At 38.7% G+C, this 25615-nt stretch overlaps 1 protein-coding gene across 7 annotated transcripts in view; it reads left to right on the plus strand.

The window, feature by feature from the left end:
* Positions 1–25615, plus strand: part of PDE4D (phosphodiesterase 4D) — a 375269-nt gene that overhangs the window by 338874 nt on the left and 10780 nt on the right. For 6 of the 7 annotated variants that reach the window (XM_049795354.1, XM_049795357.1, XM_049795356.1 and 3 more), the window contains one exon: positions 21959–22052. In XM_049795354.1, coding sequence (XP_049651311.1) covers positions 21959–22052 — 94 coding nt within the window. Of the gene's footprint in view, positions 1–14345; positions 14752–21958; positions 22053–25615 lie in introns of those variants that run through there. The other variant, XM_049795359.1, reaches the window with a different exon arrangement.

Consider the following 25615-nt stretch of genomic DNA (forward strand, 5'->3'; position numbering starts at 1 on the left):
GTCCCAAGGACGTTAGGAGAGAGGTCAGCAACGGTCCTCTGTTAAAATGGTGTCTTGGTTGCATTGCTTGGAAAAGTTCTCCAGTCTTGTCTGTAACTTCTCTCATCCTGGCTTGGGTTTCTTCAGTTGAAGTGGAGGCATTACAGATGGTGATACAACATTTTGCCATCAGTTAGTCTCAACATCCTACATACCCCCTGTTCTTTTAACAACAACATATCCACTGTTAATCTGTTTTGAAGGATCATTTTTGATGCTTGTTGAACTTGAGTGTTAAGTCATCCAAATGCATAATGTGTCCGGTTGGACAAAACATGCATTTGCCACGTTATATTTTTCCAGGACAAATTGGTGCCTCCTAAGGAAAAATTCCATATGCTTCGAGATTCCTAATAGCATTTTTCCCCAGTCAGATTTCAAGCACTGCTTGGTTTCCCCCCATTTTTCCATTCCCAGCCTTCACTTTTCCGTAAGGCACGAGATTCAAGGTTTCTTCCTCAGGGAAGAAGATAAATCTTTGAATCATTAGAGTGGGTTTTTAGAGCCGTGAAATGTCCCCTGGAAGTGTTGTTCCAAGAGCAATTTGGTTTATATAAAACATTATGAGAGACAAGACTTCTTTTCAGGGGATTGGTGATGTTTAGATAAATGAGGCTGAATTGAATTCCTTCATTGACAGATTTTGGTAATGCTATACAAACACCTTGATTGGTGTCCTTCCAGAGATGCATAAAACCTTGAATCAAATTCCAAGCTAAATCTGTAGAATCTTTTCCCTGTCCTTTGGTAGAAAGGATGACGATGAGGGACAAGGCTCCCCAAAGCATCTTTCCCTATAATAACAGACAAAAATTACAAATAACAATAAACTGATAACAGAAGTAACAATTAATATAGTTAGGACTCATATGGTTCCTTGTCGTCTTTCTCTGTTTCTCTTTGGTTCTACAAAGTGCAAGTGTAAAGCAGGTTGTAGATTAAAACAAGGGTATTATGCATTGCGTGTGAATTCGGTGGTCTTTTCCATATGCATTGCTTACTATCCACGCATACAAGTTCAAAGGGGTTTTCAATGTCATAGGTACTTCCCCTACAGTAGGTAAATCTACCAGAACAGGTCATCCAGTATAGTGGAGCGGGTGTATTGTATCTTTCTTACCTCCACTTCCTGGAAGTAGGGATGGGGGGCTTTGGGCAAAATGCAGTCAGTCTAGGACATCTGTTCACCCCCAGTGGCTATTTACTTTCATGACCATGTCTGGCACTTGTTGCGGCCATAGAATCATAGAATCATTTAGGTTGGAAAAGACCTTTAAGATCTTCAAGTCCAACCATCAACCACGGCTGCTAAACCATGTCCTGAAGTGCCTTGTCTACGTGGTTTTTGAATACCTCCAGGGATGGTGACTCCACCACTCCCTGGGCACCCTGTTCCAATGCCTGACAGCCCTTTCAGTAAAGAAATTTCTTCTAATATCCAATCTAAACCTCCCCTGGCACAACTTGAGGCCATTTCCTCTTGTCCTATCACTAGTTACTTGATAGAAGAGACCAGCACCCACCTCACTACAACCCCCCTTCAGGTAGTTGTAGAGAGCCAATAAAGTCTTCCCTCAGCCTCCTTTTCTCCAGTCTAAACAACCCCAGTTCCCTCAGCCGCTCCTCATAAGACTTGTGCTCCAGGCCCCTCACCAGCTTTGTTGCCCTTCTCTGGAGATGCTCCAGCACCTCAATGTCTTTCCTGTGGTGAGGGGCCCATCCCAGTTTGTGGGGTTGTAGGGTTTGTTTTAGAATTCCATTAGTATGCTCCACTATCCCATTTGCTTGAGGGTAGTATGGGGTGTAGAAAACACACTGTATTCGTTCATTGTGTGCTCATTCTTGGACCACCCTGGCAGTAAAGTGGCTCCCGTTATCTGATTGGATTGATTTGGGTGTGGGCAAGCAGCTAAATCATCATTTCAGGCCTTTTACTGTGTTATCTGCAGTTGCTCACCATACTGGTACTGCTTGGGTTAGTCCCAAAATTATTTTGACCCCTACCACCACATACTGTTTTCCCTCTGAGAGTCAAAAGGGACCGTTGTAGTCTACTTGCCAGGTATCCCACAACCCTTTATTATCCCTTAAGTGTAGGGATTGATCTTTAAGTGTAGAGGGTTGTGCTCTCCTAATTGGCATAAGACACATGGTGAAGTAACGGTGTTGTACAATTCCCTGTTTACGGACCATCCCCTGCCCACTGCCTCTTTAGATAAATCTTTGCTCCCTGAGTGACCTTGCTTTACATGCCACCACTCTAAGTGGTCCCATTTCTCTGCTTTGCTTTCTGCAGCTAATTTTGCTAAGCGGGTCGTCAAATCCACCTGATTATTTCAAAGGTGAGCCAGATGATTTCCCGCCTGGTGTGCAGCCACCCATCCTACTAGAAAGGTTTTCCGTTTAGCGATGTTTAAGATTTCCTCCTGTTTTTCTCGTTGCTATGCTGGTATCCGATTGACCTCCCATTAGTTTTGTTCCCAAAATGGGAGCCATTCGGTACACCCCTTGAAGACAACATACGAATCTGTATAAATCAACGCTGATTCTTTGGTGTCGGCTTCCTTGGTAAATACACTCCATACTGCGATCAGCTCCCCTACCTGAGCGCTTCCTTCCCCTTCTCTCACAGTTTGGTCCCCTGGATCAACATGTAGGGCTGCTGCTCAGTATTTCCACACCTTTCCCCCTCTCCTCAGTGAACCATACAAGGATGCTAACAGTCTATTTCTTCAAATGCCTCTCAGCTGTTGGTTGCTGCCCAGCCGAGTCTTGGCTGTGGCAGCCTGAGCACTTACCTGCTCTGCTCCAGCGCGAGGTTAAACGGGGTTGCCAAACCCGAAGGAACCCATCTGTGTTGGCATGGGACAGCGAGGAGTGTTCTCTGTCAGGCGTGGGTGCGTCACTTGTCCTGACCAGCACTTGGCCAACCCCTCCCCAGCGTGGCCTGGTCTGAACCTGCCAAACCCCGGCCGGGTATGCAGACATCCACAGCTGGCGAACCGAGCACCAGGCGACGACAGAGCGGAGCGACAGCTCTGCCCGATCCCGACGCCGCTGCATCCCACCGCACCCTGTCACCACAACGGAATTATTTGGCACCCAAAAAGACGATGGGATCCTGCGTGTAGGATAGGAGGAAAATTACCAGTACCAATAGTCAGGGAGTAAGGAAACACGAATATACCATGAGCTTCCTCATGCAAATACTGAGACTTCTTGTAAGAGGGGTTTAAATCACACAGGTAGTAAGTATGCAATTCAGGAAACTACAGAGCTGCCTTTGGCCTGGTTTTGTTATCTTGTCTCCATCTCTCTTGTGTACTGGTAAACCCAACCTCACAGTACACCTGACTGTGGGACTGGAAACCATTTTGGTTTTGTGCTTGTTTGCTTAGTTTGACCTAGAGGCACTTGGGTGAAGCGCTCGCTTGGACCAAAAAAAGCAGCGTTACGTTTTTGTGTGTTTCCCTGTATGCATGAGACAAGGGTATAATGGACGAGACTGGTTGTTTCTCCTGTTCTGGATGGGTAGATCTTCATTTTCTATGAATCTACATAGATTTAGAGCATGTTTAGAGCATCTAAATAAATAATCAAATGAAGGATGTGAAGGACACATTGGAGTGAATATTAGTTGCTAAATAACCCTTGCTGAGTTTTTTTCCTTGAAAGGACAACGACACTATCGCATGCACTTTAGTCAGAAGTGTAACAGCTATGGTTTAATAAGCACTGGAGCCTGAAATAACAAAATTGCAAGAAACGACTTGCAGTCTGCTTTCAAAATGTTGGTATCTACTGTGGATGATTTACAGGCACTTGCTAAGGCGTGTTTGTATCAGAGCTGTACTGAGCTCATTGCAGTCTTAGTAGTTACTTTGCAGTCCACAATTCTCTGCTTTTGTCTGTAGTAGCATTGCTTTTTTCATAGGATGGCTTTTACCTTCTGTCTTTTTTTGTAAACTGAGCAGTAGTATTTAGAAGGTTGGGAAATAGTTTGGTTCGTGTTTGATTTTCATATATATTAGAAGTAGAAAAACCAGTCATATTTAATTTTTGCTTTTTCACAGGAACAGTATGTATGTTAAGCATGACTGTAGCTTTAAAAAAGATGATTAAAAGACTCATTTCTTCTAGTATGAAATGGCAACCATTCAACAAGATTTCTGATGAACTGTTAAAGCATGTGCTTTGCCAGGTCTACAGTAGGAACACCTCATTAAAATAAGAATGTCATGTTACAGGAGAAGTAAGATTAATCCGGCAATACCAGTGAAGCTGTTTTTTGTCTTACGTAGCAAGCCAGTTTTCTGTATGAAATAGTCAATACCTGTAAAGCTCAGTTTTTGCTGGTATAGCTGTATGAGTCTTAGGGTGACTGTGCTCTGCGAGTGAAGTATTGCTCCTCTTTGCACGTTTGTTCGACACAGCTCTCTGCAAAAATGCATAATGTGGGTACAAACCTCTTTTGTGGCTGTGCTACAGTAGATACTTAGGGGGTAGGTATTTACTTGCAGGGTGCATATCATATATATTTATAAAAATACAAGTTATTCGGATGGTTCTGCATTTTATATTCCTTTTATTAGAGACCTATTTCTTAGCCCAAACTGGCACTCGAGGAGAAAACCCCTCAAAAAAGACAAAAGGAGGGGGAAACTGCAAAAGTTTTCTTCCTATATATTTTTAAATTGCTTGTAAGTAACAGCCTGAGAGTTGCATGAGATCTGTGTGGTGATGAAGGAGTAAGTGCAGTATTCCTCCTTGTAACTGATGGCAAGCTGGAATATTTTACTTGTATTTTTTACCTACTGTGTCTGTCAGAGATGGCTGCCAGTGTTAACTAGGCAAATGTTAACTAGATATGAGCTAGGAAAGGGACAAAAATCTTTGTCAGATATGTTTGGAGCCAAATCTTTCCCATTCATTAAGAAGACAACTCTTAGAATTTCCTACAAATATATTTTAGGAAAAAAATCCTGTTTCTCTTTTCACGATACTTAAATTACAAAGCACTTGTTTACAGTGGAGCATTTTCCTATTAGAAGAAATCACCTTTATATTTTGTCTAGTGTGAATACCTTTATGGATTTAGCACAAGTTGTGTTGGAAAAGTTGTGTTGAACTTCACTGTGTTCTTATGCCATAATATGAGTATCCTTATGAGGCGTTAACACTGATGTAGCTTGTAAATCTCACTTAAGCAAATAAGCTGTAGAAAAGGCATCAGCAGTTGCTGTAGCTGGGATAACATGTACAAGTTGTTGGAATTCCTGTGCCGCAGGGCATGGGCGGTTAGCTGGAACTAGGAGCGCATATATTTCCTATGGCACAGTATTTTTTTATTAACAGCAGCATTCCTTCAACATTGGTATTGCATAATTTTAGGTGCATTATTGAAGTATTATGTCTTTGCAGTACCTCTGACAAGTTTACTCTTCTCTTAAATGCCTTTAGACTGAAAGACCCTCCACAGCCACACTGAAGTAGGCATAGTGAAGGAGATGCATATACTGGATCACACTGGTTTTTGGAGTCAGATTATTTTTTCTTCTTTGCTTTTTGTAAAGCATGTTAAAGTGTCTATAAAGCATAGGAGCTTACTGCTGAGGAACATAGGAGCAGACCCGAGGCTCCACTTACAGCAAAACTTGCTAGTTTTATATATTAGTGGCCCTGGCAAAACATCCTTGGCAGGGGCTGCACTTTGGGAATTGGGGAGTGGATATCAGTATGTTGTTTGGAAAATGTCCAGATTCAAAGCATGACAACGAAGCGGCCACTCAATGGGACACAAAATATGGTATAAGCTAAATTGTGTGGCTGTATCTGAGGCTGAGATTTCCACCCCGCTTTCTCACTGCACTTTGCCTGGAGGAGGTGGAGAGGCAGGATGCGTTTCTGTTTGCAGATAAGGGGAAGGAGTGAAGGTGATAGCAGTGCTTTGGCTGTTTGGATGTCATTGCTGCCAAGACAGGAATGAATGTGTCTAATGGGAAGAGTTAAGAATTAAGGAGAAAGACCAGACATGGCAATAGCAGATACTCCCCAACAGCAGTCTCTAAGAAAAAAATGGACAAAAAGATGTGACTGGGTTGCTATGCCATCTGTGAATGCAAATTTAAGGAGAAAGTCTTATCTTTTTCTTTTGTCCCACATCTGATTTATTTTTCACTTGGGTCTTTTTTAGTTATTTTATTTGGGGAATTGTTAACGGCTATCTCACTGTCCTGTACAATGCACCATATGTACACAGTTTACATAATAGAAGCATTAAGAGAAGAGAATAAATGTTTCTTCCCTTCCTTGGGTAATGGGTCTTGGCTCTGCTCTTCCAAGAGAGGTCTCTTCCTACAAGGAGGTTGGAAGGCCAGAAAGTGGGTCTTCTGATGCAGTATCGAACTGTTTGGTTTTGAGATTTGGTCACAGTAAAGCCTGAGCAGCTCACGTAAGGGATGTGTTGGGGCAAGTCCTGGAAGTGAAGTGATAATTAAATAATTTCTATTTTATTTTCCATTTTTCCTTCCAAATTATAGTTTCTATAAAATACAAGAATTATTGTAAAGCAAACTGATTGCTGCCAGGGTATTAAGGGAACAAATCATTATAAAAAAGTCCAAGTTAAGGCCCTCTCGTGGTGGTATTTTGTGGCTTCTTCCAGAGGTGTTTTGAAAGATGCATTTTAGATTGTTTCCTTCAAAGTTGGTTGGAGGAGTAATGGCAAGAGAATTATGCATTAAAATAGCTTGCATAAATATGATGGATTTTTGCATGTCAGGTAGGTATGAAAAATATGACTTATGAAATCTGTTTGCTCCAGGTTCCCTGAGCTCATGTCCAGTGCAAGCTGAGCACACATTTAAATGATTTGTGTGCCAGCATCCCTTACAGATACCGAGAGAAACTTTGAGCAAAGCAGTTTGGTGTCTGTTGAGAAATATGCCAATATGATGAATTGACTGAGTGGAGTAGGTATTTCCACTAATATTGCAATAATTTAAGCATGATTTTAAGAAATATTGCCTTCACCCTGGATATTTGTTAGAAGCATTTCCAGTCTAGAGGTATAAATAGCTGGTCTATTGTTTCACAACTTCTTCCATTGTGATGCAGACGTATTGTATGTTTGTATCGATGTGAATATTACACATGCATAAAAACATAATATGTATTGTGTTCTTATGATGTGACTTATCTATCTATATCCAAGTAAAGGTAAAGTATTTTCTTTAACATTGTTTTTAGGGCAAAACTTGAAAAGCCTTCTGTTCACATCAGGTACTCTTCACAATACTAATTTCGTGGATGAAACCATGGGATTGTGGTTACGCATTTGATTCTGTCAGTTGCCAAGCAGGATAGAGAGATAACCACCTGAGCTATTCATCATTGCTTTCTGCTGGGGTGACTGCCTCCTCAAATCTGCTGTCATAACTGCAGCTGTCATCACACCCTGATCCACTTTTCTCTATCTAAACTAGCTTTTAACAGTAGCTTTTTTGTAATTTACATCATTTTGACAGCATTGAATTGGGAAAATAAATATAAAGCAGAATATTGTAACTGGTAAAATATTTGTTGAAATTAAACTCCGTTTACTGCAGGTTTTTTTCTTAGAAACCATTATATGCGTACTATACTCTTATCATTACATAGAATAATTCCTGCAAGAAAACGGTAGGTGAATATTGTGTCTTAAAAGATTGCCAGTGGTCTCCAAAGCATGGGTTGAAATACAGTTTAATTTTCACTGCTTGTGCAATTTCTCAGGAGTGTCTGATGAAAATAGTGCAGTTGTAGAGAATACCTGTAAAGATCTGCTGTGATATGGTTGAAAATTAGCGGACCACATATTGTGAGATTTCTGGTCTGAAAAGTTTAAGGTGTTCCTATATATTCATAGCTGATGCTTATATTATCGCTAGAGGGCAGTAAGTGCAAATGCTGAATTATATATTTTACCAGCAAGTGTGTTTTGGTTTTGTTTGTTTTGGTTTGGGTTTTTTTAATTAATAAAGGAGCCTAACTCTTTATTAAACAACTCATCTCCTGGCTTTTACTACATATTTTCCCTAAAATAGTTCAGAAGAACGTTGTCATCTCTGTCTGTTCAGCAACATAAAATTCTCATATTCGATGCATGAGAATTATATATTCCCAAATAAAAAGATCTGTAAAATTATATAGCTTAGGCTATTCCATTGTGTTTAATGAATGTAATTCTGACAAGCAGAAGTCTTCCAAGAAAGCCTTTTTAAAGCAGCATAATTATGCTACAGTTAGGATCCTTAAAGCTGAGACTCCTTCAGAAGAGTTAGGGATTTGTTCCAGTTACAGCCATTGGTTCTCAGCCACCAGTGGAGTTCATCTCTTCCTGATACCAGCATAAAGACCCAACTTTGTCTCCACACCTGCTTCTCACTTGGTGTGTGGCAGCTGATTGCTGTAGCTGGAACAACTCCTCATATTTGTAAAATTCCTAATTCTTTTTTTTTTTTTTTTCCCAAGTTCTACACTTTCTCTCCTTCCAGTAAGGGAGTCTTGGGTGGAACAAGAGAAGTTTGGTGAGGCTGGTTGATTTAGCATTGTTTCCTTGTCCCTAGCTGTCCTGCTTCTTCCTCCAGACCAGTTCTGGTTTTTGGCTCAGTTGAGTCTATCCACAAGCCCTTGCTTGCTGGATGAAATGACTGTTCTTTTCTGCTGTGGTCTTCCAGCACTGAGCAGACTTTCCATTTTGTGGGGAGGCTTTTTCTGCGAGGGTACATGCCAGCATAAATGCCAGACAGTGTTGGCTAATGTTGTGAAAACAGTCTTGTGTTTGTGACCAGTAGGAGTTGGATTTGACATGGGCAATTATTGCTGTTCTCGATCTGTGGAGGACAGCCTAAAAATGTTTTATGATATTTTCAGACAGGCTTCTCATTTGGCTCGTGAGGTATCTTCAGACTGTCTGTTCCTGTTCATAACACATTGAAAACTAAAATCGGTGATTCCTCTTTGTTTTATTTTTTGCCACTTAGCAGACAATATGTGCTATATCCAGCACACTTGTATTCAGGACTGATGATCAGAGATCCCTTTGAAGGTTCCTAGTGCAGCTTCATAGTCAATCCAGGGATTGCAGTTGAGAGTTGAAAAGCACAGTTCTCCTGCCCTCAAAGTTAAGAACGTTTCTGCTGGAGGTCCCATATTACCCATCGCTGACCTGTGAAAGGAAAGACCCAAGATCATAAGTCTCCTGTGGGGCAGTTCAAAAGTGCTGCAACTGAATCAACAAAGTGGGCCTTTGGTCTTCTTCCTGTCGTCTTCCTCAAGCCTGAAACATTGCCATCTTAGTTTCCCATTGACTGAACCTTCAGGAATCTTTGCTTACTAACAAGAGCCAGAAAGGAACACAGATACTTTCTTTAAGAGGATCAAGGTTTTCTCCCAGGCTGCTGAGGATGTACTTCTCTTCCTTGTCCTTGTCAGTAATGTGTTCCTGTATCAGAAGCCCTATTCTGGGTCTCGGGAGAAATGAGCTTTCTTTGAACATCGTGTATTCCATAGGTCCAGTCTGAATGCGTTACAGTGGTTTACAGGCTATAGGTCCTTCTGGATCATCAATATGACAGATAAATAGAAGGATGAAAACCTCACTAATATTGGTGAAATCTGCATACCTTTGCACACACTTGGAATGATTAAAATAAAGAGCAACTTAATAATGAAATTCTTCACATTCTTTTTGAAGGACAATAAAATTTAGGTTAATAGTGGGGGTTTTCTGACTATGGCAAGAGTACAGAGCTTTATAGAGAGCCAAGAAATAATTTAAGAAGTATGAGTGCTGACAGCTCCAGAAGTTCGCGCAGAGGTAGAGATTACTGCTTCAATTGTAAGAACATCATTTGAGGTAACTCACTGCAATCCTGATTTCATCACAAATGCATAGCTTTTAAATTCTTAAAGAATTCTTAAATTCTTAAAGTTGCTTTCAAGCAGAGCAGGTTCATAGAAGATGTATAAACAGCCTTCATGATACAAGGTACTTAGAATTTCTAGAATGACCGTCTGCAATAGGTTGAGTTGTTGTAGACTCCTGGGGCCAAATGGATTACTGGATGTCCTGTGTGTCTCAGATGGCTAATTTGCACATAACTGTAGAAGTATTGAACTCACTTGACTTGTGCTTGACTAATACATGACTTGCATTTGGCTAAAACATATCTTCCAAACAGACTGCTCTTCTTGATTTTAAGATGTGAAGCAGCAGGGAATCTACCCCTTCACTGCTGGTGTATGCTAATTTAATAATTCTCGTTGTTAATCCGCATGTCTTGTTTGTAGTTTGAGTTGGTTTCAGCTCCGTCGGTTTGAGGCAGTTTCAGCTTCTTCTTGCTTCTTTGGTGCTAGTGAACCAGGTTTGGTATGCTGTATTTCCTCTTTGTCATGATTCTACACAGTAGCTGTATACATAAGATAAACAGCCTGAGTTTCTTCTTTTATTATAAAACATTTTCTCTATACCCTGAATAATATTTGTAATTTTTTTCCTGCATGCTGTACATGACAACATTTAGGAAAACAGAGATACTAGAGCTGTATGTACTGTTCCATCAACAGAGTCACCAGAACAGTGTGTTTAAGAGTATCGCTCTTTTTATCTGGCATCACAGGACATACGGATTTTTGAGAGTCACAGTATCACTACAGATGTCCTATTGTGACTCTGTAAACTCTTCAGGGTTTCTGCTTTCTTCATTGTGGTCCACCATTTTGTACTCAAATTCCTTGAACTGCAGGTTACGTGAATGGTGTGAACTTACTAAACAAGTAAGGCTGCTGTTGGTGGCTTTCACACCCTTATAGTTTGTCTCTTCTCCCCCTGACCTCCTCCCCCCCCCCCAATTTTTCTGTTCTCTGGAAGTTTTCACACTGTGGAAGTTTTCATAGTAGTGACTTAATTCCAGATCATCAATGAAGAAATCGAATACCCTAAAGTAGTCTCAGGTCTTGCAGAGCCCAACTTAAAACTGTCCCATTAGATGAAGACAGCCTGTTGATGATTGTTAGAAATGGGTCAATAATCGGGTTCTTAAACCCATTTAATATGTCATCTCTCAATGCTGGGAGTGCTGTCACAGAATATTATACAGTACTAAATCAAGTACCCTACAACGATCCAAGAACATTACATATTCAAAGACATAAAATGATATTGGCTGGCATTAATTACATTCCTGTCTTAGTTCTTTATCAAGGAAATGCCTAGAATAGGTGTATTTCAGCTTTTCCATTATTTTACCCAGGACTGACGTTTTGTGAAGTGGCCTGAAGTTACACATCCATCCTGCTTGCAAATTTTAATTGGCACAAAATTAACATTTTTGCAGTCTTTCAAAATTTGCTAAAGCTGAACATCACAGCTCCTGGGATCTCTGCCACCTCTTTTTATGATTCCTGTGGAGAAAGTTGAACAGACTTGTTGATGAAATAATGGCTAACGTTTCCTATGGGTATTAAGGGACTTCATCATCTTTCTGCCTTTTAAGGTCATTGTCTTGATTCTTTTAAAACACACAACAGCACTTATTAAAAACTTCCTTTTTTTTCTGAATTATTTCATTGCTTAGTTACTGCCGTTTCAAATTACACCTTTTTCATTTCCATATTTTTTGCCTGATTGGAACCATTGTAGAAAAAGTCATTATTCCCTTCTTCCCCCGTGTTTTACCTTCATGGATATATGTCTGTATGAAAACAATAATTTCCCTTTCACATTGCTGGATTTCCACTTATCTCTAACTTCTGGTTTTCTTATCTTGAATTACTCTAGGTATTTAGTTGTGTGTGGCAGCTACTTGCTGTGCACTCATCTATCCACCTTCTCTAAAGCTAATTATTCACTCATTCCAACCTGGAAATTGAGGACGAAAATCAGCCAAAATGGTTACTGTAAATCCATGCTTGTGTGAATTTCCCAGCTGTAAATTTCTAAGGTCATACTTCTACATGTAACCGAAGTCAGAGGGATGTTCTCTGAGTCAGTGAAGTTGTACTAGTAAATTGTATCACACCAGTTTGTGGTTTTATGAGGTTGAGGCTGTGGGTCTTGGAAGAATCATACAAATTAGTAATAAGCACTCAATGTCAGGTGTAATTTTCTATTATCAGTACAGTTAATATGCAGCTAAAATAAATAGTTGTAATCTGTGTAGGTTGGAGGAAAATGTTTTTTTCATGGTTTTACATCAAAATTATCTAGCTAATAGCTCTATAAATAACTTCCTTCAATAAATTCAATAAACTATAATTCAGTAATTCTTATGGATGTGTCTGTCTTATACGTTAGTAGGGAATAAAAAAAATCAAGGAAGATTTTTGTTATACATGCTAAACTACTAGTGTAATTTACATAGCAGCCATTTTAAATATTCCTTATCCGAAACAAGTTTGGTGCTTTTGGGGACAGTTGTTAATAAGATTTAAGGGGGAACCCAGACTTTAAAGTAACAAAGTAGGAGAAGTGATTTAAAAACTTGGCTTCCCAATGACTGGTCGTACTAACTGTTGCAACTGAACTCTCATGCGCACGTGGTTCACTTCTTAAGTAGCGAGAAGTGTAATGGCTGTTATATTAGTTACCATTCTCTAAGTCATGACTGAAACTGCCTTCTGAAGGGAGGCAGCATACTTTCAGTTCTCAGTGTAGATGCTGGGTAGGTGGCAGCAGTGCTCTCTTGAGGGTGGTCAGAAAACAATGCAACGCAGATGTAGACAAGCTTTATATTCAGCATTACAAAGCTGAGCTGGAAGAATCAGGAGAAGTATTTTCCAGAATTACTTTTTAGGCTACTTTAATGTCTTGCTGAGTCTCTAATAACCCAGGTCTGTTGTCAAAACTTAATTGTTTTATATTCATCTACCTGTATAGATCCAGGACAGATATAACTGTGCATGTTATAAAGCAAATGCATCAGTAATGTGTTCATTCACATTTTTTTTATATTACCTCTTTTAATTAAAACAATATGCTTTCCATATGAAAATATGTAAGTGCTGGATGATCTGTTTACTATATCCAGTTGTTACATTGCTAGACATTTCTCTCCTGTAAGGACGAAATTTATTAATACCATATTTTGGTCTATTGATTTCTGCAGGTTCAATTCTTTTTCAAGCACTTAGTGTTGCTGACACTGCTGACACCCAGAGAAGTAGAAACCACTTCAGCCAAAACCTCCGTTATGATGGTTGTCAGTCAGCATCTTCCAGTGAATCAGCAGTGTGGGCTTTGGGTGAATGCTGCACCTCATTCAGCTTGGCCTTAGACATTTGCCCACTGTCATATTGTGAAACTCTCCCTTCTTCTGATACAACAAAGACTCAGATATTCACTGCAATAGTGCATATGCCTTGCACAGTGGTGCAAGATAATGCTATTCCTCCTTTTAAGTTTTGGTCTCTGAATGGCAGATGGTGGAATATTTTGTTCAATGCTCTGAGTCAGCTCACTGACACACACTCCATTTTCAATTAATCCCTCTTTTTTTATGATGTATAGCTGTAACTGATTAATATAATTGCCAAGGCAGAAGGAGCAAAAGTTGAATAAATATAGTAAGAATCTGAGGACTCTTACTACCTCACTTCTGACTTCTCCATGGAAACTTAATGTTTACTGGGAATTGTAAGACACATGGCTTGCTTTATCTTAATAATGACTGCTTTTATCTCTTAAAATAAAGCAGTAGAAACTGGCAGATGGGCCCAATAGTCTGAGTAGATCAGTTTTTAATCTAGATGGCATAAAAGCCAAAAACATTTTCATTGTTACAGTACATCACAGACTGCTCAAGAAACCTGATAGCTCTATTTCTGTTGCTTTTTCTTCCCTAAAAACTCAAAATATACTTCCCTTCCATATGAAAAATTAAAGCTGCTAGGAAATCCACATGAATATACACAGTACTAATTTTAACTGTTTGGATGGCTTGTCCATTGAAGAGAGCTGGTAAATGCTGCTGAAATGAGGACACCTTAACACAATTATTTTTGAACGGCACATGAATGCTGCAGCCAGGGATGCCATTATTAAATGGCATTTGCCGTTAAAAAAAAAAAAAAAAAAGAAAGAAATACCACATGCCCAGGAGAATCCCCAGCGCTGGCCAATGGGAAATTACCGTACATCATGTCACCAGCCCTTCGGATTTATATCTTTTAGGGTGACATACTATTGGCTGCTAGTTAGGCTCTATGGGAGGGATTACTGGCAGCGTTTGTGGCTTCCCCTTCAGGTCCTTATTTGGTAGCTGTTGATAGAGCAAGTCTCTCCAGCAGCTGAGCATCTTGACATACATTATTCATTAAGTCCTGGTGTTCAGGAAATATGCATATCCCTGGCTCTTCAGATGTTTCTTCAGCTCGTACAAGATGTCTCTTCAGCGTTGCCTCTGAAATGCTTGGAGTTTTACAAATGGCATTTATACAGTCAGAAGACCACGCGGTTGGATTTCATTTCAGTATGCCTCCTGTGCACACAGTTGCTGAGGACCTGAAGATCAGCAAAAATAATTAGGAGAGAAAAGAAGGAATCTTTCTTCTTTGAAGTCTTTTGCAGTATCAGATAGCAAAGAACTGATTAGGTTAGATTGGTAATATAGTAAAAAAGCAAAAATGCCTGAGGCAAACTATTTACTCTCAGTTTCTTGGGGCTACATAAAGGTAGGATTTTGTTTTACCTCTTAAGAACCTTGATTTGCAGTGCATGATTGCATGATCAGTGGATAGCATGAGTATTTGTGTGACTATGAGTAATACAAATATAAAGTAAAAAATTAGAAAAGCACGCCTTTGTTCAGCAATGAGAACGAACTGCGCAGTACACAGTCTAAGTCTTTCTTAGAAACTGTGCTGGGACTTCTAGAATAGTGTTGCTTCAGTGGATAATCAGAACAAGTCTAAAACCAAAAAAATTCAGAAGAGTTTTGTGTCCTTTTAGAAAAAGAGTGCTACAAAACTGTATTTCTAGACATTAAAAGATTTCAAAAAGAACCCCTCAAGACTGAGATACCATGCAATAAGAAGAGAGCATGAGTAAAGAGGCTGAGGGTAATGGGTGAATACGTCTCATACTGGTTTTAATAGCTGAAGAAATGTGAAATTATCAACAGTATGTTCCGGCAGCATTTTTCAGTAGCCTGTGTGTGTGTGTGACAGCTTAGTGATTAAAACACTGGAAATTGTCATCTTCTAATATTGATCTACATTATTATGTAGAACAGCTTTGAACTAGCTTGAAGCTGCAATACTGCTAGAAAATGAAATTAAATAAGCTTTTATCTCTTTATGGAAAAGTTTTGCACCAAGGAGTTAAATCCATGTGCCTTTCAACATACAGAACTGAAATTCACTTTATACAAAACCATGTTTGGGCTTTGTTTTAGCCCTGCTTAAGTGTTTGTGCTTGAAAAAAATTATGTTGCCTTTATAATTATCAAGTGTGTAAAAAAGGAAGAAGAAACATCATGCTATGCTTGACATACAATAACTGTTCCAAAACATTCTGTCTAAAGCAAATTTTGATTACTCCTGAACTAAATAATGCAAGTGGTGAATTAAATGACTAAAAATAATACAAGCATTATATTCAGACATGGCTGAATCTCTGATGCTTGCTTGTATTAGTACCTACTTTTATCACAGATTATTTTTTTTTAAATAGAAACGTAAAACCCTCATTAGGTCATTGTGTCCGATTAGGTCATTGTGACCATTTTCTGCTAATGCAGAATTGTTACAGTATATTCTCAACAGTCATCTGTGAAGAAATTGGATCCCGTGAAGCTAGCTAGGTGGATTCCTTTCTCACTTACCAAAAAAATAAGATGAATTCCATTCAGCTAAAAGTGAGGTATTTATTGTAATTTACCAGGAAGTATTTCTTGCACTTCCAGGCAGCTGCTGTCATGTTCCTACTTGCTAAATTAGAAAAATTCAATTGCCAATGCTCAAAAAATGTTCACTTTTAACATTTAGCCTTTAAAATGGATAGATTTTCTGCTAATTGAAGTTCAGCAGAGAGCATGGTAGCTGTAACTGTTTACACATAGGAAAAAAAAGTCCTCTGTATAGACAGTGTCCTATACTATCTGTAGACAATGATTTTAGTTAAGAAGCTAAATAGTACTTTAACACAATTTCAGTACAGTGCTTTTTGAGTTCACAGTGTACACATTATAGGAAAAATGTGAAGAGGCAAAGATCTGCTTTTTATGGCATTCAAAACAATGATTTAAAGTATTTATGAAATTCTAAGTAAGAATGAAACACCTTAGTCTCAAGAGATCATTAGGTATGTTTCTCTCCCTTACTAGACATATATTTCTGTAATTTCTATGTGCTTCAGGCTGTACTTCATTATCTTTTGTTAATGATATTTCAGAGAATGGTTGTCATGTGGAGTATTTACCCCTGGCTTTCACTGAGTATCATTCCATGAAACAATGAGCACCACTATGACAATGCCAGGCTTAAAGATATGTACCTCGCTATAGCTTATGTATAAAAAACAGTGCGTGATCTTAATACTAATTAAACACATGGGCTTCCAACCCAAACCTGTAGTTATTAAGAATGCTGTTTATGTGTTAAGAATGCTGGATAGTCTTGCATTGATAAACAATATAAACAGAAGCCTTACATTAAATCATAAGGCTGGCCTATTTTAAGTTCCTTCTCTTTGTTTTTGTAAAATACAAGACTTTTCAAATCCAGTAAAATGACATAGTTTATTCTTCTGAGTTACAGACGTCTTTTTTAAAATAGCATCAATATTTCAGAAACAAAATATAGTCATCTAAGTTTAATGTTCCAACTATTGAGTGAATGTTCCATGGATGTATTTTACTCACGCAAGCTTTTAGAAATGTTACCTAGAAAAGAGGCAGCCAGAATGATTGAAACTGGATCTGTTGCCACGTGGGTTTGGGAGCCAGTGCAATGAAAGGCTCCAGGTGCTCTTGAGAATTTTGGTTGCAGCCTCCACTGGGCCTGAAGCTTGATTAACACTCAAACTGAAGGACAGGCAGGATGGGGCCATTTGGTCCATTCCTACCTTTAGCCCCCGCTTCACCTTCTGTGCTGGTGCCAGAGGTTCCAGTGGAGGCAGCCTCTTTACAGTCCTTGGGATGCAGCACATCACCTGTTCAGGAACAGATAGCCTGGATGGAAAAGGCCTGACCAGGACGGGGCATCTACCCCAAGAGTGGTTCTGCATGCTTCCCCTCCCATCCCAACTAACCGCAGGCTGCATGTTAAGCTTTCTGTTACTGAGTCAAGAATTTGATGCAAAAAATGTTAGATGTTCTAAAGTGCAATCAATAAACCCCAAATATATATTAAGCACACGGCCCAAACCTTTTCATGGCCATAAATTGACTCTAGTTGGATCTTCACTATGTCTTTGGAGTTGAAATTGAAGTTTCTTCCTAGCAGAGATGCAAACTCTTCCCAAAATTGTATTAGGGCTCTGGTTGCCATCTGAGAACATGGTTACTGCAAAAGTTTGTCTTAAATTTTTCTATGTACCTTTGCTGACATCAGAAAAGTATCCTAGTTTTTCCCCCCAAATTCTGTGTGTATTTATCCTAGGTTGACAGCAGTAATATATATGCAGAGATATGCACACATTGGGCTTCAGCCCAGAAGGACCTAAACTACCAACCTCAATCCCTCATTTGTAACCTGTTCTTTGGATGTGACCACTATTTAGGAAACTGTTCTTGTCTCATTGATGTATGCACTTCTATTCTCATGTATTACAGTTCCCTATCAGACTTCCTAGGTTTTTAAAGGGAGGTAAGAGTACACCTGTACTTTTGTCACTGGGAGATTTTTAATGTTACTTGAACTTTGTGCCTGTGTTTGTGTTGTGGGCTCCCCCCATGCTGAGAGTAAAATCATTAAAATCAATAGAAACAAATGAAATTAAAAAATTCTGCTTAAGGAAATAGTTTTAGGAATTTTCTTCAGACAATACTTTACTGCTCTGCTGCTCTGACATCAGTATTCAGCAGTGAAGAACTGTGTAATTGGCTTAATGGACATGTTATAGGCAATATCCAGGGGGAATTTCCTAGACTATAGTCAAGGGCTGTTATATTCCAAAGGAATATATATGTGTCATTTTTCCAGTATAACAGTGTCTAATCTTAATGTGGGAAAATCTTTCTTTCTGAGGAATAATACAATATATGTGTACATCAGCCAAAAAACTCTGCTTCCTCCCCATGCTGAGCCGCCAATATCATAACAAAAGTCTACGGTGTAAGTGTTTATTAGTAACAAGAGTTTTGATGCATAATGATTGATTTTCAACTGGGAAAGTATATGGCATTCAGATTTTTAAAATTCATATTTAAAATATTATCTTTAACATTTACTGTTGGCGACAAAGTGGTTTCATTTCTTGTTTGGCTTGTTTGTTGAATAAAGTGGTAAATGTTATTTCTGAGAGGACAAATGATGGGAGTGTGGACAGTCTAGCCAAGTTTCAAGCACTTCAGAGGCATCTGCTGGATGACTGAAACAGTGTTGACTTAACAGATGTGACAGAAACTTCTGATTTGCAGTAAGAACTTGTGGGAGCCATATGAGAGTTAGGCAGAGTTTCATTATAAAGTAATTGTGCAGGGATGTATATTTGGAAAGTTAATGCTCTTTGAAGCAGCGACTACATATGGGTGCACTTGGGCCGAAATGAAATCTTTGAGAAATAGGTGAAATCAGGAGACAGTAGGGGCTTTGGGTTTGGTTGGGGGGGTGGGGGGGGGGGGGGTGGTGTCTTAGAAAAAAGGCGGGGGGGGGTCCCCAAAGGAAAAGTTTTTAAACATCACAGGATTAAGTAACATACAGATACAATGAAACAGGGTGTAATCAACAAAAATGTCTGAACATCTTGATCACTGTTCATCTCTCTTGGGGGGGTGGGGGGGGAGGGGCTGTTCTCAAAGAGTGTTATTGTTCTGCATCAGAAACTGCTGTCTGCATATAGTCTTCAACTTCATCTGTTTCCATGGTTGTAAAGCTTTGTCATATAATTAGAAAATCAAAACAGTTCTCTAAACTCCTGCTTAGTCCAGATGTTTTCAAAATAAATGTCAATTAAAGTCTTGTTGCTGTGGCATCAGCAACATGTGAAAGAGCATGAGGAAATCACGCTGCTACAGTTCTTCAAAGACAAAGGCTTCTCTCATTGAATTTGCTGTAAGCAGGAGGGCATTGCAGAAGCTGGGAGACTTACTATACACCCATGTTTAGCAGCAACAGAAACTGTTCTGCAGGTTTCATGCTGAGGGTTGAGCTCTTATGTTGTGGTGACTTATGGGGTGATGGGAGGTGGGAAGACAAGGCTTTACATCAGACTAGTGGGGAATATACCATTAGAAAAGACTGCCATGCACCTTCCGTTTGTTGTGGACATCCATACAATAAATATTTAGTTGGAAATTCTTAAAGAATATATACTCCCTGAGTTCCACAAGGTGATTCCCAATATGCAATAACAAACGTTCTCCCTGCTTACTCCCTGCAATTAGATTTAGATTTGGGGGGGGAGGGGGGGAAAGTCCTTCCTATTTGTTGTATCAGGTAGCTGCAGAAAAAGCATAGTGCAAACAAACACTAATTCGTTCTCCTTTCAAAGCTGGGAAACTTTCAAGGAGAGTTCCTGAAGAGTACATACCAGTGGTGACTAGATGGCCTTTATCTAAAATGTGGAATGTGACCCAGTAACGTTGCTCTGCAGCAAAAATGGCATGGCAAAGTTGGGCATCATCTGAATCAGTTTACTAGGAAACAGACAGACAGACGAGGACCTATTTAGTTGGGATCTGGTGAACCAGCTGGATTAAATTAAGGAAGAGAGAATATTGGGTATACTGATGACATACCTAGAAGTTAATGCAATTTTGTTAACTTGTGACACTTTATTAAGATTCCTAGACACGATATTTAATTTAAACCTGCAGTTTCTGGATACCATCTGGAGACAAGCCATTCCATGAGATCTTCAGGTTTTGCCTTAAGTAATTCACTTTCTCACCTTTGTGGGTACAGAAGAAAAAGCATGCAAGTGTGAACAAGTGTGACTTAAAAGTGTGTTAAAATAAAGACAGGCTTTTAAAAATACTCTTTAGGATTTTGGGACCAGTCACTTTACTGCTTGGCAAGCTTGACTTGTTTTATTAACATTTGACATTGGCAACAAACTTCAGACCTCACTATAGAGATTGATACTCGTTTCATACAGAATGTATAGCCCTGTAGTTCATAGTATGTGTAGCTGTATTTGCAGTATGGTTCTAATTTTCAGAAATGTGTTGAGCACTTGCTAGGACACGGCTCTATCTGAGATCAAAGCTGAGCCTTTGGCTTGTGACTAAAGTAGGATTCAGTCTTTGTAGCTCAGGAACTTTCTGAGCTGATGGCATGTCAAGATGGCAGGAAAATGCAGTGGCTAATGGTTAGAGTGTTATATTAAAGGTAATTTTTATTTGGCACCCTGTGAGCAGTACGGTAATTGGTGACTTACAAAGACACTGTGAAGAAGATAGCACCTTTCGCTATGCAGGGCCTCTTTGAAGAAGGGGCTTTGATGATTGCAGTGGGATGGAAAGGAGGTGATTAATGTTTAGTCTAGTGCTTTATCTCATATACAATAGTAAATTACTAGTTTTCAACATATAGGAATGTTTACAGGAATATATACTAAGGATAGCTATTGTTTGATGTTCACCCAGTTGTGACTATTACAAGGTGAAAGATGATTCTGAAAATGGCGCAAATCATTTTGCTTTGTTAAGAGAAAAGATGAACTGAGAAATCTAACAACAAAATTAAAGGATGGCACAATGGGAGGTAAAATTCAGTAGTGACGGATGTTAATTTACATTGGCAAGAGTTGTTTGAATTGCTAATAAATATTGTTGAGTTCTATTTGTTGAGAACATCAAGGCAGAGCTATAGTCAATGAAAATGCATGTAAGATAGCTAGGGCTGTATTGTGCAATAAACCTGTCAAACATAATGCCACAAGTTACCATTTAACCCTCAAGTCTAGAAGGATTCAAGAAAGGTTCAATGATGGCTATCTAATGAATTACACATTTTGTGGAATGTTAATATCCACTTCTGTCCTACAGAGTGCCTAGAGTGAATTGCTAACTTAGAGGGAAAAGGAAGGTGTTTCCACAGATGGGTATTTTCTGTTCTGATGTTTCATACAGATACTGACAATTTTCTAAGGTTGTGGAATGGCCAAGTCATTGGGCTGATCCAGTATAACAATTTTAAGTCAGAGAAAAAACCCCCTAGCTTTATTCATATTGCTCTTTAGGAAATCAATAAGATATTTTGATTGTTTTGAGCAGTGCTGTCAAATATATTTTAGTAGATTAATGATGACAGGTAAGGTAAACTTGCAATATTACAAAAGGAATTGAAAAAAATGCACAAATAGATTAATTCAGAAATACAATAAGAAAACCCTAGCAGAGAAGGGGTCCCATGTAAATACGTTTGTATTTTCTCTCCAAAATAAAATCGAAAAATTGAAAAGAGTAATACTAACTATTTGTGTGTATACATTTGTTTTATAGTTTTCAGTTACTAGTAGGACCCTGTGCCTTAGTGATTGAATCACTATGGAGTGTATTTTAGAAGGTTAAGAATTGTATTGTCCAACCTATGAATAAGTTAGTAGGGTAGGTTGATGTTACATGTGATTTTTGCTTTCTTAGTTATCTTAGTTTAGTATATATTCTTAATGTCATGTCCTTTCCCAATTCTAAAGTGATTGCATTTTCTCATCCTAACTAAAATACATCTTGATTGCTAACTTTACGTTTCTTTGTTTTGTTTTCTTTTCCAGTTTAAAAGAATGCTCAACCGGGAGCTAACCCACCTATCTGAAATGAGCAGGTCAGGCAATCAGGTCTCAGAATATATATCAAACACATTCTTAGGTAAGACTTATGATGGGAGTTAACCTTTCTGCCTTTTGGTTTTCTTTATCTCTCTCTGGTCTGTGATAGAGCTTAAAAGCAAGCAGCTTTCCATATTAATTTCTGTTTTCAGAAACTACATTTAGTATCTCATGGTTCAGTGTTTGAACAGAGAGATCACATTAGATCCATTTTCTCACAGCTCAATTTGTTTGTGTATGTGGTTTCCCTGTGTATGTAATTAGAGATAACTGTTCATACACATATTTTCACCTAACATTACCACTACTATATTGCTACATTATTAAGAAATTAATACATAATCAATTATTTATATGTTAAAAAGAATTCTTCCACTCTGTGTCCCTTCTGAAAGTTACCGCAAAGAGTTTTCAGTGTGCTGGAAGCACATGTAACTTCCTAAACTCTCGTAGCACACGTTTCTGATGGTTTGGTATTCCCTGCCTGCACATGAGTGGGTGGATGCATATGACTAAGTCAACATCTGAACAGACTGCTGCCAGGAGAATTTGGAAGAGCCGCCTCAACAGCTTGGCATGGTGGGATGTGAGCATTAAAAAAAGCTCAACACAGTATTACAAAGAGTCTGGTTCCTCCTCTGTGGCTTTGCAGAAGGAAGTATATATATTTTTTGCTAAAACTGGTGAAAATGAATAAAACTTGAAGATAAAGACAATATACCAATATCAAACATATTTTGAGCAAAACACCTTTGGTTCCTAAAGACTGTGCTTTTAAGGGGAGGCACAGCTGAGTACATCTAAATTAGGATAACAAGTACTTTAAAAAGCACTAGTCGTACATGTTAAGATACATCTTGTTTTATTTGTGTGAGATACTATAGCTGGTGCTTTTTGTGTTTTTTGGAAGAAGCGGGGTTCTTAAAGTACATTTTATCCTGCCTGTCACCATATCCTAAATAGGTCGATTAATACGTCTGTTTAGTTTACCCATGATTGCAGTAGTGTGCCTGAGCACTGCAGCACAGCAGGGTTTCAGACAATAAGAAGAAAGGGATGAGCTTCTGTCATGGAGAAGCAATATTGCACAGCTTCAGGAGCCCTGAAAGTCACAGTGTACAGTTGTCTGAGAAGATGACCCACTTAGGCTGAAAAGTCTGAGATACCAGTTTCTGCTTGCATTTACTTGAAAACTTAAGGCTCTTTTTGACATGGTAAGGAAATGGATCTGTCAGCCTTTCACATGAGATGTCAGTCTTGAGCAGAAAGGGGGATGGAAAGGCAATTGCTTAGTTACTGAGCCATGGGTACTGTTTTGTGGCTGCATGAAAAACTAGGATACTTAAAATTGTAGGTGCAAGAGGAATATAACACATCATCTACAGAATTATTGCTTAAATAGAGTATTTTCAAAATACTCAGTCTAAGTATGTAGGTTCTGAGCAACAATGTGAGGAGGGAAAACGTTCTCTCCATAGCAAGTGTCAATGAGTCTAGTTAGTTATTTTTTTTAATATATAACGTATCTCCTGAAAATCTAGAGACTTTCTCACATTTCAAAGTTAGGAACATGTCATGAGAAAACAAGTTTTTCTGTTCTTATTCTTAACAAAACAAAAAAAAAAAAAAAAAAAAAAATGTTTTCCCAAGTAGGGCTGTATGACATGTATGAAGTTATTCATAATGATAACAAATATATTCCTTGTGTAAGAATAAGGCTCCTACATTGAGTATAATAATATGCAAGATTTTTGGTTTTCAGTGTCATTAACCTGTTTTCCGATGAACAGAAAATCTAAGAGAACCTGCCAATGAGCATAGTGTAACCAGGGTCAAAATGGCAAGCTGTCTTTTCTGGATGTTCAGATGGGCGCAGGATCCTTTGCCCTGTGTGCTCATAGTTACAAAAGCAGAGGCAGTCCCATGGAAGTCTTCTGGAGATCTAAAGTCGTTCAGACAGACATTTTCTTTCACTTGAGTTAATCTGACAGCTTGGCTTACGAACCTCCCTTTGATGGGTCTAAACTTTGTGCATATGACTGAAACCATAAATATCAAAGCAGGAACACGAGTCACTGCTCCTCATCTGTTGTCGGTTTGCACCAGTCAAGAACTGCAGTGCTTTGCCTCCCCCTTTTCTTGATTGTCCCTGTGATGAGAGTGGTGAAGTATGGCGGGGGCAATTGGGGAACTTGGTGCTGCAGGCTAAAGCTTGATGACATTTCCACAGTCTCTTCTTCGCTGTGATTTGTTTGGAATTTGAGGCGTCCAGTAAATGTGGCTGCTAAAGGGTAATTAAAAAAATGGGAAGAAGAAAGGCAGTGAAGAAGCAAACACAATAACAATCTGGTAATTGTGGACTTGCTATCCTTGTCTGGTTTCAGTGTCTTTATTGAAAATGACTATTGCAGGAAGGAAAAAATAGACATGTTTTAAAGAGCTCAAATTTCCTTTCTTTTCTTTGTTTGTTTTTTGTTTTTTTTTTTAAGTTTCTTTTGTTCTAAGGTGTTTTTTAAATCATAGTTTCTGCTAGGCTCCTATGTTAGAAACATCTGTTCTGGATTTTCCTGGTTTTGCTGGAATATTTCTTGAGGACTAGAAAAGGTGCAGGTACTTCTTGGCAAAGAAGAGGTAATTTGGAGGGAGTCATTAAAACTCTATGTTGAAATATAGTATGAATAAAAAGAAAAAAAAATAATGCAAATTCTTAGCAGTTATGGCAGGAGAGTCCTTTGTTGCACTAACTTGGGTTTCTTTGGGGACCATAGATGTCAGCAATGCCCCACACCCCCATACTGTTTCTGCAGCAGTCAGCTGGCAATTCCCTAAATATACTTTACTCTCAAGTTTAATCCTTGTCTAAAGTTTTGTTGGCACATACATTGATGAGGTATATGACGTGATGGTGATGATACTGCTATGGAGGCAAAAGCCCATAGCAAAATATTGGGTTTTAGCAAAACAGCCCTTTTGTCATTATTACTTATTCTGGCTGGGAGGTGCAGAAATGCACTGCATTGCTGGCGTGAACTGCGTCTACATTCAAAGCGCTTGCAGATGTAGCTGGCAAAAGGCTTTCTGAGTTGTACAATGTCTTAACACAAACGGGAGCAGTCCCCAAGTATTAGGTCCTTCAATCCTGAAAATGTTTTGTAAAGGTTTACATGAGATACTGTTTTGATTGTTTTTGAAATGCCATTTCAGAGAGTGTTTTTCCTGGAAAAGAAGAAATTTTAAATTTTCTTGCAAAATGGAAGTTTAGAACTCTGTTCAGTTGTAACAGCATTTTTATAATGAAAGGATTGTCCCTTTCTATAGCACTGGGGCTGCAGGAGAAGTGGAAAATAGACAGTCACAAGTCACTTATAAAGCCAGTTCAGAAATAATAAAGCAATTTGTAAAATAGAGATCTCCTTATACTGAGTTACAGGTCTATGTTTATCTTTTCTGTTTTTATTGCTCTTGATAAGAAGTATCTGTTGCAAAGTCTCCAAACATAAAAATAAAATAAAGTTTTGTTAAGAATTACAATATCCATAAGATGCAACTCAACAGTGAATTTTGTAATATTTGTAATACCTTTAAAAATTATTCTCTGTTTCT

Source organism: Accipiter gentilis, chromosome Z (genome assembly GCF_929443795.1).
Source record: "Accipiter gentilis chromosome Z, bAccGen1.1, whole genome shotgun sequence".
NCBI classification, from domain to species: Eukaryota; Metazoa; Chordata; class Aves; order Accipitriformes; family Accipitridae; genus Astur; species Astur gentilis.